Here is a 15,383-nt window from a genome sequence, read left to right on the forward strand (position 1 = left end):
TCCCTTGGGAAGAAGAACATTCTGAGGAAAGAGGGATAGACTATGGAAGACCCAACTAACTGCCCATTGAAGTCTGTGCTTTATCCCACAGTGGCATTCCTTTAGTCCTTCCTTTGCACCTAGGTGTGAACATATAAAAATAATAATCATGTTGTTTAAGTAGAAATGCAATGCAAGAACACTTCGAAGCCAAGGATTTTAAGAGCAGAGATGCTCGAATAGCCATAGGAATGTTGAAAAAGCAAGCCAAAGTTGGTGGCATCACAATTCCAAACTTCAAACTCTATTACAAAGCTGTCCTCATCAAGACAGTATGTACTGGCATTAACACAGACACATAGATCAATGGAACAGAATACAAAGCCCAGAAATAGACCCTCAACTCTGTGGTCAACTAATCTTTGACAAAGCTGGAAAGAATGTCCAATGGAAAAAAGAGAGACTCTGCAACAAATGGTGTTGGGAAAATTGGACAGCCACATGGAGAAGAATGAAACTGGACCATTTCCTTACACTACACACAAAAATTGACTCAAAATGGAAGAAGGACCTCAATGTGAGAAAGGAATTCATCAAAATCCTTGAGGACAACACCGGCAGCAACCTCTTCCCCCTCAGTCACAGCAACTTCTTCCTAGGAACAACACCAAAGGCAAGGGAAACAAGGGCAAAAATGAACTATTGGGATTTCATCAGGATCCAAAGCTTCTGCACAGCAAGGGAAACAGTTAACAAAACCAAAAGACAACTGACAGAATGGGAGAAGATCTTTGCAAACGACATATCAGATAAAGGACTAGTATTCAAAATCTTTAAAGAACTTATCAAACTCAACACCCAAAAAACAAATAATCCAATCAAGGAATGGGCAGAGGACATGAACAGACATTTCTGCAAAGAAGACATCCAGATGGCCAACAGACACATGAAAAAGTGCTCCACATCACTTGGCATCAGTGATATACAAATCAAAACCACAATGAGATACCACCTCACACCAGTCATAATGGCTAAAATTAACAAGTCAGGAAATGATAGATGCTGGCAAAGATGCAGAGAAAGGGGAACCCTCCTACACTGTTGGTGGGAATGCAAGTTGGTGCAGCCACTCTGAAAAACAGCATGGAGGTTCCTCAAAAAGTTGAAAATAGAGCTACCTTATGACCCAGCAATTGCACTACTGGGTATTTACCCTAAAGATACAAATGTAGTGATCTGAAGGGGCACGTGTACCTGAATGTTTATAGCAGCAATGTCCACAATAGCCAAACTATGGAAAGAACCTAGATGTCCATCAACAGATGAATAGATAAAGAAGAGGTATATATATATACAATGGAATACTACACAGCCATCAAAGGAAATGAAATCTTGCCACTTGCGACAATGTGGATGGAAACTAGAGGGTATTATGCTTAATGAAATAAGTCAATCAGAGAAAGACAGTTATCATACGATCTCCCTGATATGAGGAAGTTGAGAGGCAGTGTTGGGGGTTTGGAGGGTAGGAAGGGAATAAATGAAATAAGATGGGATTGGGAGGGAGACTGACCATAAGAGACTCTTAATCTCACAAAACAAACTGAGGGTTGCTGGGGGGAGGGAAGCAGGGAGAGGGTGGTTGGGTTATGGACACTGGGGAAGGTATGTGCTATGGTGAGTACGGTGATGTGTGTAAACCTGGCAATTCACAGACCTGTACCCCTGGGGCTAATAATACATTATATGTTAATAAAAAAAATAAAAAATTAAAAAGCAGCAGGGATGCTTATTTGTCTTATGTTTCCTTCTGGCAGGTAGATACAGATGATAAGGTCTTAAGGCAGAGCGACCAGGTGAAAGGAGCTTGGAGAAGAGCTGCCTACTGACCACAAACACCAGCCTTATACTGTAACATGACCAGAAATAAGCTTTATTGTGTTAAGACACTTAAGAAACTCAAGTTTATTCATTATACTAGCTAGCTTTGCTCTTCCTAATACTGACCTTGAGAAAAAAATGCCACTTCTCAGGACAGCAGTTTGTTCATTTTATAAAATTAGGTGGTCAAAGAAAATCTTTAGTGATACTACAATAATTAATCCTGCCTTATTTTGATGGTATATAAACAAACATGTGCTCATACTTATGTCTTCCTATCTTCCATAAATTTATCATTAACTATACACACTCAGGATTCAAATGGAATTGCTTATTCTTTTATCCAAGAATGTTCAAAATTGAAACACATTTTCTGCCTTACCTGTGTAGTAGGGCACTGTAGGTTTACCACCACGGAAGGACTGGTACAGCTGAACAAGTTAAAGTAAAACAAAATGGTCTTGTTCCTGTTAAGAAAACAGCATAGAATAATCTTTTTAGTGATGGTGGAAATAGTCTATATCATTTCAGACCCTGTACACCTTTAATATAATGACCTTTAAAACTTGGCTTCATCTTCCCCAAATAGCTACAATATAGTCCATAACTCCCCTTTAAGCTGCCTAACATTCAAAACTTTTTGTAATAATAAAAAATTGAAATAATGAAATTGTCCATCAACAGTAGATTAGCTACAGAATTTTATGTCCACAAGGAAGACTATATTACCATTGAAAATAATATTGAAAAAATGTTTAACAGATGGGTAAATTCACAATACATTAATTTTAGGAAGCAGGTCACTAAAAAGTTTTAAAGTATAATTAGATTTTAGTTTTTCAAAAACAGATAAAACATATGTAGAAACAAATTAATATATATGAATAGCAGGATAATATGTTTAGTTAATTTTTGTGCCTTTATGGATTTTCCAAAATAAAGGTATCACTTTGGTGAACTAAAAAAAGATAAATAAATTCAGTGAGATGTTCTGTTTGAAATTGTGGGCAGTAGCATAATAATGAGGCAGGGTGATATTCACTATCACTAGCATTGAGTGGAGTAGTAATCTGCCATTTAGCAATCCATGATTCTCTTTTGAATCTCAATTTCATCTGTACAATGGGGGATAATATCAGCCCTACTAACTTCACAGTTGTGTTGGAAGGACATAAGAGAATATGTAGTGAACTCAAGACAAGTGGCTGTCCAACTCCAATATATATTTCTAAAATTTGAAATCTTTGTTGAAAATCATGATTCCTGACTCTTCCTCAACCCTTGAGAATTCTGGAATTCACATTTTTTCCCCCTATTCTCCCCAGTGGATTTATTCTTCTAATTACTTTTATGTAAATTTGAATAGCCAACATATATCATTAATTTCAGATGTAGAGTTCAATAATTTATCAGTTGTAACACCCAGTACTCATCACAACACATGCCCTCCCTAAAGCCCAATACCTAGTTAGCCCATCCCTCACTTCCTTCCCTCCAGCAACCCTCAGTTTGTTTCCTATAGTTTAGAGTCTCTCATAGTTTTTCTCCCTTTGATTACTTCCCATTCAGTTTTTCTTCACTTCCTCTATGATCCTTTATGCTCTTTCTTATATTCCACATATGAATGAAACCATATAATTGTCTTTTCTCTGACTTACTTCACTCAGCCTAACACCCTCCAGTTCCAACCACATCATGTAAATGGTGGTATTCATCCTTTCTGATGGCTGAGTAATATTCCTCTGTGAGTGTGTGTGTGTGTGTGTGTGCGCACATGTGTGTGCATGTATATGTATACACCACATCTTTTTTTATTCAATCATCTGTCAATGGACATTCTCAGCCCTTTCCATAGTTCAGCTATTGTGGACTTCTATAAAATTGGGGTACATGTGCCCCTTCAGATCACTACATTTGTATCTCTGGGGTAAGTACCTAGTAGTGCAATTGCTGTGTCTCAGGCAGATCTATTTTTAACTTCTTGAGGAACATCCATACTGTTTTCCAGAGTGGCTGTACGAGCATGCATTCCCACCAACAATGTAAGAGGGTTCCCCTTTCTCCACATCCTTGACAACATTTGTTGTTTCCTGACTTAATTTTAGCCATTCTGAGTGTGACCCAGTATGTGTGAGGTAGTATCTTATTGTGGTTTTGATTTGTTATTCCCTGATGCCAAATCATGTTGAACATTTTTTCATGTGTCTGTTGGCTATTTTTAGGTCTTCTTTGGAGAAATGTATGTTCAACCTTCTTCCCATTTCTTGATAGATTATTTGTTCTTTTGGTGTTGAGTTTGATAAGTTCTTTATAGATCTTGGATACTAGCCCTTTATCTGATTTGTCATTTGAAAACTGATTTGCAAATCAATTATTTGTCATTTACAAATATCTATATTACTTAATATTAATGTAGCATACCACTCTGATTGATTTGCAGATGTTGAACAACTCTTGCAGCCCAGGAATAAATCTCTCTTGGTCTTGGTGACCAGGACCTTTTAATGTACTGTTGGATCCTATGGGCTAATATCTTGGTGAATATTTTGGCATCCGTGTTCATCAGGGACATGTCTGTAATTCTTTTTGGTGGGGTCTTTGGTTTTGGGATCAGGGTAATACTGACCTCATAGAATTTGGAAGTTGTCTTTCCATTTCTGTTTTTTGAAAAAGTTTCAGAATAATGGGTATTAAGTCTTCTTTAAATGCTTGGTAGAATTCCCCTGGGAAACCATCTGGCCCTGGCCTCTTGTTTGCTGGGAGACTTTTTTATTACTGCTTCAATTTCCTTACTAGTTATGGGTCTGCTCATGTTTTCTCTTTCTTTCTGGTTCAGTTTTTGTAGTTTATACATCTCTAGAAACACACCCATTTCTTTCAGGTTTCCTAGTTTTTTGGTGTATAGTTGTTCATAATATGTTCTTATAATTTCTATTTCCTTGGTGTTGGTCATGATTTCTCCTCTTCCATTCATGATTTTATTAATTTGGGCTTTTTTTTTTTTTTCTTTTTGATAGGTCTGGCTAGAGGTTTATCAATCTTATTAATTCTTTCAAAAAACCAGCTTCTACTGTTCTTCTGTTCTACTGCTCCTTTGGTTTTAATTTGATTGATTTCTGTTCCAATCTTTATTATTTCTCATCTCTGGCTAGATTTAGGCCCTATTTGCTGTTCTTTCTCCAGCTTCTTTAGGTGTAAGGTTAGCTTGTGTATTTCATACTTTTCTAATTTCTTGAGAAAGACTTGTATTGCTATGTACTTCCTCACTTTGAACCACCTTTACAGTATCCCAGCGATTTTGAACAGGGTTGTTTTTGTTTGTTTGTTTGTTCTTTAATTTTCATTTGTTTCCATGAATTTTTAAAATTCTTCTTTAATTTCCTGGTTGATCCATGCATTCTTTGATAGGATGTACTTTAACCTCCGAGTATTTGAGTTCCTTCCAAATTTCCTCTTGTGATTGAATTCATGTTTCAAAGCCCTGTGGCTTAAAAATATGCAAGGAATAATCTCAATCTTTCATTACCTATTGAGACCTGATTTGTAACCCAGTATGTGATCTATTCTGGATAATGTTCCATGTGCCCTCAGAAAGAATGTGTATTCTGTTGCTTTAGGATGGAATGCTCTGTATATATCTGTGAAGTCCATCTGGTCCAGTGTGTCATTCAAAGCCCTTGTTTCCTTGTTAATCTGCTTAGATGATCTGTGGGGTGTTAAAATACCCTACTATTATTGTATTATTATCAATGTGTTTAATTTTGTTATTAATTGGTTGATAGAATTGGCTGCTCACATGTTGGGCACATAAATATTTATAATTATTAGATCTTCTTGTTGGATAGACACTTTAAGTATGATATAGTATCCCTCTTTATCCCTTACGACAGTCTTTGGTTTAAAATCTAGTTTGTCTGACATTAGGATTTCAACCCTAGCTTTCTTTTAAAAGATGTCCATTAGCATAATGAATCGTTCTCCACTCTCTTTCAGTCTGGAGGGGTCTTCAGGTCTAAAATGAGTCTCCTACAGACAGCATATCAATGGGTTTTGCTTTTTTATTCAGTCTAATACCCTGTGTTTTTTGATTGGAGCATTTAGCCCATTTACATTCAGAGTAACTATTGAAATATATGAATTTAGTGCCATTGTATTACCTGTAAAATCACTGATTCTGTGTATTGCCTCTGTTTCTTTCTGGTCAATGTTAATTCTGGGCTCTCTCTTCACTTCAAAGGTCTCTTCTAATATTTCTTACAGGGCTGGTTTAACGATCACAAATTCTTTTAGTTTCTGTTTGTTCTAGAAGCTCTTTAGCTATCCTTCCATTCTGAATGACAACCTCGCTGGATAAAGTATTCTTGGCTTTATATTTGTCTCATTTAGTACCCTGAGCATGTCATCTCAGCCCTTTCTAGCCTTCCTAATATCTGTGGATAAGTTTTTTGCTGGTGTAATGTTTCTACCCTAGTAGGTTAAGGACCTTTTGTCTCAAACTACTTTCAAGATTTTCTCTTTATCTCTGAAATTTGCAAGCCTCACTGTTATTTGTCAGGGTGCTGATATATATTTATTGATTTTAAGGGAGATTCTCTTTGCCTCCTTGATGTGAATGCCTATATCCTTCCCCAGATTAGAGATGTTCTCAGCTATAATTTGCTCAAAGATACCTACCTTCTGCCCTTCTGTTTCTTCTTCCTCTGGAATACCAATAATTCTAATCCTGTTTTGCTTTATATTATCACTGATCTCTTGAATCCTGACCTCATGGTCCAGTATTTGGTTATCTCTATTTTGCTCAGTTTCTTTATTCTCCAAAATTTTATCTTCTATATCACTTATTCTCTTCTGCCTTATTTATCCTAGCAGTAAGAGCCTCCATTGTTGATTGCATCTCAGCATCAACCTTTTCAATCTGATTAAGGCTTAATTCTTTTATTTCTCCAGAAAGGGATTCTCTTATGTCTTCTGTGCTTTTTTAAAGCCCAGCTAGTGTCCTTATAATCATTGTTCTTAATTATAGCTCTGACATGTTACCAATATCCATATTTATTAAGTCTATTACAGTGATTACTTCTTCTTGTTCTTCTTTTCTGAGAATTTTTCCTTCTACTCATTTTGTCTAGAGAAGGAACAGATGAACAAGAGAACCAAAAAGAAATAAAAAAAAATATCAACCATGACCCCAGTAAAATATACACTAGGCAAATCAGAAGAGATTAAAAACCAAAAAAGAAAAGAAAAAAAGGTGGGAGTAGAGACTATAATCAAACAGGTAGAACAAGGTGCTACCCATGGTCCTGGATACACTTTTGTCTGTTTGTTAGAAGACATCTGATCCCAAAACTGTAAAGAAAGACAGAAAGAAAGAAAGGAAGAAAGAAAGAAAGAAAGGAAATACACACACACATGCACAAAATTGAATACAGTGAAAAGAAGCCAGAAATGAAGAATATATCTATAAAATGTATATGTAAAAATGAAAATTGAAAAAAGACATAAGGAGTTGAAAAAAGAAGCTAGTTGAAAAGGAAAAACAGAGAAAGGGCTGGCAAGACGTATTCAGGGCACTAAATGAGAAGAACATGCAGCCAAGAATACTTTATCCAGTAAGACTGACATTCAAAATGGATGAAGAGATAAACAGCTTTCAAGACCAGCAAGGTTTAAAGGAGTATGTGACCACCAAGCCAACATTGCAGGAAATATTAAGGGGGGTTCTATAAAAGAGGAAAAATTCTAAGAATATCATTGAACAGAAATATATGGAGGCAATGTATAGAAAGAAAGACTTCACAGGTAACAAGGTGTCAATAAAAATGTATCTCTCAATAATCACTCTCAATGTGAATGGCCTAAATGTGCCCATAAAATGACACAGGTTTCAGATTGCATAAAATGACAGGACCCATCCATATGTTGTCTACAAGAGACCCATTTCAAACCCAAGGATACACCCAGACTGAAAGTGAAGGGATGGAGAAGCGTCTTTCATGCCAATGGGCCTCAAAAGAAGGCTGGAGTAGCGATTCTCATATCAGGTAAATTAGATTTTAAACTAAAGACTATATTCAGAGATACAGAATGACACTACATCATTCTTAAAGGGTCTATCCACCAAGAAGATCTAACAATTGTAATTATTTATGCCCCCAATATGGAAGCAGCCAACTACATAAGACAACTGTTAAACAAGATAAAGAGCCATATTGATATGAATACATTAATAGTAGGGGATCTTAACACACCACTCTCAGTAATAGACAGATCATCGAAGCAGAAAATCAATAAAGAAACAAGAGCATTGAATGACACATTGGACCAGATGGACCTCATAGGTACACACAGAACATTCCACCCTAAAACAACAGAATACTCATTCCTCTCAAGAGAACATGGAACCTTCTCCAGAATAGACCACATACTGGATCACAAATCAGGGCTCAACCAATACCAAAGGATTGAGATTATTCCCTGCATATTCTCAGATCACAGGGCTTTGAAACTGGAGCTCAGCCACAAGGAAAAGTTTGGAAGGAACTCAAATACCTGGAAGCTAAATACCACCTTGCTTAAGAATGCATGGATCAACCAGGAAATCAAAGAAGAACTTAAACAATTCATGGAAACCAATGAGAATGAATAAACTTTGGTCCAAAACCTATGGGATACAGCAAAGGTGGTCCTAGGGGGGAAATACATAGCCATCCAAGCCTCCCTCAAAAAAAATGAAAATTCCAGAACACACCAGCTGTCTCTCTACCTTAAAGAACTGGAGAATCAACAACAAATTAAGCCAACTCCACACACAAGAAGGAAGATAATTAAGATTAGAGCAGAGATCAATGAGATAGAAGCTAGAAATACAGTAGAACACATCAACGAAACTAGAAGCTGGTTTTTTGAAAGAATCAATAAGATCGATAAACCATTGGCCAAATTAATCTGAAAGAAAAGAGAGAAGGCCCAAATTAATAAAATTATGAATGAAAAGGGAGAGATCACAACCAACACCAAGGAGATAGAAACAATCATCAGAAGTTATTATCAACAGTTATATGTCAATAAGTTAAGCAACCTAGATGAAATGGATGCATTCCTGGAAAACTATAAACTTCCAAAATTGAACCAGGAAGAAATTGACAACCTGAATAGACTGATATCTAGTAATGAGATTGAAGCAGTGATCAAAAACCTTCCAAAAAACAATAGCCCGGGCCCTGATGGATTCCCTGAGGAATGCCACCAAACTTTCATAGAAGAAATAACACCTATTCTCCTGAAGGTGTTTCAAAAAATTGAAGCAGAAGGAAAATTTCCAGAGTCTTTTTATGAAGCCAGGATTACCCTGATCCCCAAACCAGGCAAAGACCCTACCAAAAAGGAGAATTTCAGACCAATATCCCTGATGAATATGGATGCTAAGATTCTCAACAAGATCCTAGCTAATAGGATCCAACAGCACATTAAAAAGATTATCCACCATGACCAGGTGGGATTTATCCCTGGGTTGCAAGGATGGTTGCACATTCACAAATCAATCAATGTGATAGAACAAATCAATAAGAGGAGAGAGAAGAACCACATGGTCCTTGCAGTTGATGCAGAAAAAGCATTTGACAAAATCCAGCATCTGTTCCTGATTAAAACGCTCCAAAGTATAGGGATAGAGGGAACATTCCTCAACTTCATAAAATCTATCTATGAAAAACCCACAGCAAATATCATCCTCAATGGGAAAAAGCTCACAGCCTTCCCATTGAGATCAGGAACATGACAAGGATGCCCCCTCTCACCACTCTTGTTCAACATAGTATTAGAAGTCCTAGCAACAGCAATCAGACAGCAAAGAGAAATAAAGGTATCCAAATTGGCAATGAAGAAGTCAAACTCTCTCTCTTCACAGATGAGATGATACTTTATATGGAAAACCCAAAAGACTGCACCCCCAAACTACTAGAACTCATACAGCAATTCAGTAACGTGGCAGGATACAAAGTCAATGTACAGAAATCAGTTGCTTTCTTATATACTAACAATGAAAAAATAGAAAGGGAAATTAGAGAATGATTCCATTTACTATAGCACCAAGAACCATAGGATGCCTCTGAAAGAGGTAAAGTATCTATACTCAAAAAACTACAGAACACTCATGAAGAAATTGAAGAAGACACAGAAAGATGGAAGACCATTCTATGCTCTTGGATCAGAAGAATAAACACTATTAAAATGTCTATACTGCCTAGAGAAACCTATACTTTTAATGCCATTCTGATTAAAATTCCACTGGTATTTTTCAAAGAGCTGGAGTAAATAATCCTAAAATTTGTATGGAATCAGAAGAGACCCAAAATTGCTAAGGAAATTTTGAAAAACAAAAACAAAACTGGCAGCATCACATTGCCTGATTTCTCGCTTTACTACAAAGCTGTGATCACCAAGGCAGCACGGTATTGGCATAAAAACAGACACATAGACCAGTGAAACAGAGTAAAGAACCCAGATATGTACCCTCAACTCTATGGTCAAATAATCTTTGACAAAACAGGAAAAAATATACAGTGGAAAAAAGACAGTCTCTTCAATAAATGGTGCTGGAAAAATTGGACAGCTATATGTAGAAGAATGAAACTTGACCATTCTCTTACACCATACACAAAGATAAACTCAAAATGGATAAAAGACCTCAAAGTGAGGCAGGAATCCATCAGAATCCTAGAGGAGAACATAGGTAGTAACCTCTTCGATATCAGTCACTTCTTTCAAGATATGTCTCCAAAGGCAAAGGAAAGAAAAGCAAAAATGAACTTTTGGGACTTCATCAAGATCAAAAGCTTCTTCACATCAAAGGAAACAGTCAAAAAAACAAAGAGGCAATCCATGGAATGGGAGAAGATATTTGCAAATGACAGTACAGACAAAGGCTGATATCCAGGATCTATAAAGAACTTCTCAAACTCAACACACACAAAACAGATAATCATGTCAAGCAATGGGCAGAAGACATGAACAGACACCTCTCCAATGAAGACATCTAAATGGCTAATGCACATGAAAAAATGTTCATCATCATTAGCCATCAGAGAGATTCGAATCAAAACCACATTGAGATACCACCTTAACACCCAGTTAGAATGGCCAAAATTAGCAAGACAGGAAACAACAACTGTTGGAAGGGATGTGGAAAAAGGGGAACCCTCTGACACTGTTGGTGGGAATGCAAGTTGGTGCAGCCACTTTGGAGAACCATGTGGAGATTCCTTAAGAAATTAAAAATAGAGCTTCCCTATGACCCTGCCATTGCACTACTGGGTATTTACCCCAAAGATATAGATCTAGTGAAAAGAAGGGCCATCTGTACCCCAATGTTCATAGTAGCAATGGCCGCGGTAACCAAACTGTGGAAAGAACCAAGATGCCCTTCAACAGATGAATGGATAAGGAAGATGTGGTCCATATATAGTACGGAGTATTATGCCTCCATCAGAAAGGATGAATACCCAACTTTTGTAGCAACATGGATGGGACTGGAAGAGATTATGCTGAGTGAAATAAGTTAAGCAGAGAGAGTCAATTATCATATGGTTTCACTTATTTGTGGAGCATTAAGAAATAATAGGAAGGATATGGGGAGATGGAGAGGAGAAGGGAGTTGAGGGAAATTGGAGGCAGAGATGAACCATGAGAGACTATGGGCTCTGAAAAACAATCTGAGGGTTTGAAGGGGTGGGGGGTGTGAGGTTGGGGGAGCCTGGTGGTGAGTATTATGGAGGGCGTGTATTGCTGGAGCACTGGGTGTGGTCCATAAACAATGAATTCTTTTACACTGCAAAGAAATTAAAGGAAGGGAAAAACAGAAAAACAAAAGAAAAAGAAAATTTTAAATTAAAAGATTAAGGAACTATAAGAAAAAAACCCTCAAATTCTATATATATTTTCCCCTACTGCAGGAGTTTTTCATTCTGTGTGATCCATAAACTTTGTATTTGCCTGATATTTCTGCTGATCTTCCATGGGAGGAGCCTGCTGTGCTGATTCTCAGGTGTCTTTTCCTGGGCAGACTTACACCACCCCCTGCCAGGGGGCTGGGCTCAGTATAAGTTGCTCTGGGTTGCTCTAAGTGGCTTTTGTTCCCTGAAGGCTTTTCATGCCATTTTAGATTGGGGGAAAAAAAAAATGGTGGCAACCCTATCTCCAGAGCCCCTGGGCTGAATGGTTGTGGCCCCCACTCTTCAGTGTACTCTCAGGGAAAAGCAGGTAATCACTTTTCTGTACATCAAACTCCACAGACTCTTGCAGTGCCCACAGACTCCTGCAGTGTACCAGTCCTCCCAGGACTGGCCTCCCACCTAGTTGAGAGGCCACTCTGGGGCTTGCTAATGATAGCTGGTTTCCTGCTCCAATGCTTGGAAACTCTGCTGCACTCAGGCACCCCCATTCTTTCTGTGACCCTGGGGATCCTGAGACCACACTGTCCTACCTATCTTTCTGCCCCACTTCACCGCCTGAACACCTTTTAGGCAGAAATGTCACTCACCTGAGAAGACTTCCAAAAGTTCCGATTTTATGCTCTGCTGCTATATCACTTTCCAGTTGTCAGTTTACAGAGGCTCCCTCTCCCTACAGTTTTTCTTCCAATATGACGGTTAAGATTAACTTCTCCACACCTCCATCCTTCTCTTTGCAGAAAGTGGCGATTTTCTATTTGTAGAATTGCAGCCATTCTTTTCTTAGATCTCAGGTTGAGTTTTCAGGCATACAGAATGATTTGATAGATATCTAGCTGAATTCAAGGGACCAGATGAAACAAGGGCCCTATTGTTCTGCCATCTTCCCTCCACTTCCTTCCCAGATTTAGATACTAGTGGTTTATAAACCATACCTTGAGAAACACAGCCCTAAACATTCAAGCATTTGTTAAGTCCCCATTAATTAATGTAACTGCATACACAGCAGAATGTATAATAGATTGTTGACTCAGAATTGCCAAGTAGGATCCAAATGTAAAAATAAAGAAAGCTCTCCACAATAAATATTGGCTAGATTCTTGCATCATTTCTACCTTCTTCCTCCCCTAGAATGGGTGAATTTTTTCCCAATTCCAAATTGCAGAGAGCTCTGAGAGAACCTCTCATAAAAACTGAAGGTACCTATAGGAAGGGCAGACCAGCATCTCATTTTCAATTGTACATCTCTTCTGTGGCCGACTTACTTTGTGCCCATTTTAGAAGTGAGAAATGAAACCCGAAGAGACCACAGAGGGTTAGAAAAGCCAATGGCACAGAAAGAGGGGAGCCCTGAAGTAGCCTCTTACGGAAGGATGTAGAATCAAGTAAATGGGTTTGTACTTCCCTGGTGATACCTCATCTGACACCAAGAGACAGAAGGTGCATCACCAGAGATGGAGCTGAAGGGGTTTGGGGGGTGACAAGCTAGAGTTGATCTCTCAAATTGAAGTACTATTTAGTAAGGAGTTTCCCCCAGAGAATCCCCATGAGAGAGCCAACTTTTAGATGCTTACTCCAAAGAAGGTGTTGATGTCTATTTAATCATGGCTTAACTGTAGTAGCAACAGCCACATGGGACTAGGGCCATGGCCAGACACTCCTGCTCCTTCCGTCCCTCATAACACAATGAAAGAGCCAGAACCAAAAGAGAGGGAAGAGAAGGGAAACAGCAGACCAGGCCCTCTCTTCCTCTCTCAGTTCCCTTTCAGAGTTCAAACTTGAGCTGGGGGATTGGAAGAAGAGAGATTCAAAGTTTAAACTGGGTGACACTAAACTCTAACAACAGAAAGGGTCTGAAAAAATACAGAATCTACCAGAGACCTTGAAGTAAGAAGACAGACTTGAAAGAACTTTGTTCAAGGCAAGGATAGGGGAAAAATAAACCCATTTCATGTTTATAATTCTATCAAGTTCAGAGACTCAAGAATATTGCCATCATCTTACACATAGTATGCACACAGGTACTTCATGATTCCACAAGAGCCAACTTTGCTCTTTCACCAAACAGCCCTATCATCCACACAGTCTTGTGGTACATGTGATTTGAATTTGCATCTATGCAAATGAATAAATTATTGCATGTCATGCATTATTGGAGTTCCTTGGGAGTAATTAAAACTGTGAATGGTAAATCACTAAGAGTCAAGAGTCCCCTATAGGTAAAATTGATTTACAAATGGCAAAATGCTACAAAAGCTCAAGTTATTCACCAGATTATGCTATTGTCAAGGGTAAGGTTTATACCTCTTTCACCTTTATATCCCACTTTTCCAACACTAATCCTAGTACTTGGCCCATTCTAGGTATTTATTAAGTGTTGCTGAATGAATGAGAATAACTCCAGAGTAAAATGTTGTTTCATCTTAGAAACCTCCTTATAGGGGCGCCTGGGTGGCTCAGTGGGTTAAAGCCTCTGCCTTAGGCTCAGGTCATGATCCCGGGGTCCTGGGATCGAGCCCCGCATCGGGCTCTCTGCTCAGCAGGGAGCCTGCTTCCTCCTCTCTCTCTGCCTCTCTCTCTACCTACTTGTGTTGTGATCTCTGTCTGTTAAATAAATAAAATCTTAAAAAAAAAAAAAAGAAAGAAAGAAAGAAAGAAAGAAACATCCTTAGATTCCCAGTACAAATCTACATTCAACCCTGGTCTGTCTGATATCTTTAAACATTAGTGAACCTCATGGGGTGCCCCTGACTCTTGATTTCAGTTCAGTGTCATGATCTCAGGGTTCTGGGACAGAACCCCACATTGAGTTCTGTGCTCTTTCTTTGCAATTCCCCCACCCATGTATTCTTTTTCTAAAATAAATCTTAGAAAACAAAAACAAACTTCAGTGAACCTCATATTTCTCAGGTACAGCCTTGGGGATGGTGGTTGCAACTGAGCAATGCCATGAGAGTGAATGAGGGAGTAACTAACAAACTGTATTTCCATCAAGAAAAAACAAAGTAAAATCAACTGCAAACTACTAGTTTAAAATGATGTACCATGCACTTAAGCCTTCTCTCCTCTTTCCTGAGACTCACAGAAATAAAAGAATGGAAGTACAAAAAGGAATAAACCTCACCACACCAGCTGAAAGTGGGAAAGACAGGATCTGTTCACAACTGTATGAGAGTTCAACAATTTCTGGAAGATGGAAAGCATATGAGAGTATGTTGAGTGATGAATGCACCACAGAGGGGAAGGGAAAGGGTGAAATACAACTTCCCTGTTAGAAATCACGAGATGCTGGATTTGGAGTTGAAAATGAAAAATGTGGCTGATCACCAAAGTACAGAGCTATAGTACAAACCAGCATCTCTCTGTTTTTCCCGTATCTCGGCACTTAGAATTCCAGCATCCAAGAAAAACATGCAAAATTGAGGCCTCCATTATGGAATGAACCTTCTGGGGTTAGCAAAGGCTTTTATGGAATTTGGTGTCCCAGCCTACATGCCTTCATATTCTGGCATTTTCCCAAGCACATGCCTGACAGCCAGCTTCCCATCAGCTCATGCTGCAGTGAAATACAACAGC

General features: G+C 38.3%; 1 protein-coding gene across 2 annotated transcripts in view; it reads right to left on the reverse strand.

Moving 5' to 3' along the window:
• The window catches only part of SLC44A5 (solute carrier family 44 member 5), a 403,850-nt gene that overhangs the window by 69,250 nt on the left and 319,217 nt on the right, over nucleotides 1-15,383 (reverse strand). For both annotated transcript variants that reach the window (XM_059137458.1, XM_059137460.1), the window contains exon 7: nucleotides 2,243-2,327. In XM_059137458.1, the coding sequence (XP_058993441.1) occupies nucleotides 2,243-2,327 (85 nt within the window). The remainder of the gene's footprint in view (nucleotides 1-2,242; nucleotides 2,328-15,383) is intronic.

Source organism: Mustela lutreola, chromosome 10 (genome assembly GCF_030435805.1).
Source record: "Mustela lutreola isolate mMusLut2 chromosome 10, mMusLut2.pri, whole genome shotgun sequence".
Taxonomy (NCBI): Eukaryota; Metazoa; Chordata; class Mammalia; order Carnivora; family Mustelidae; genus Mustela; species Mustela lutreola.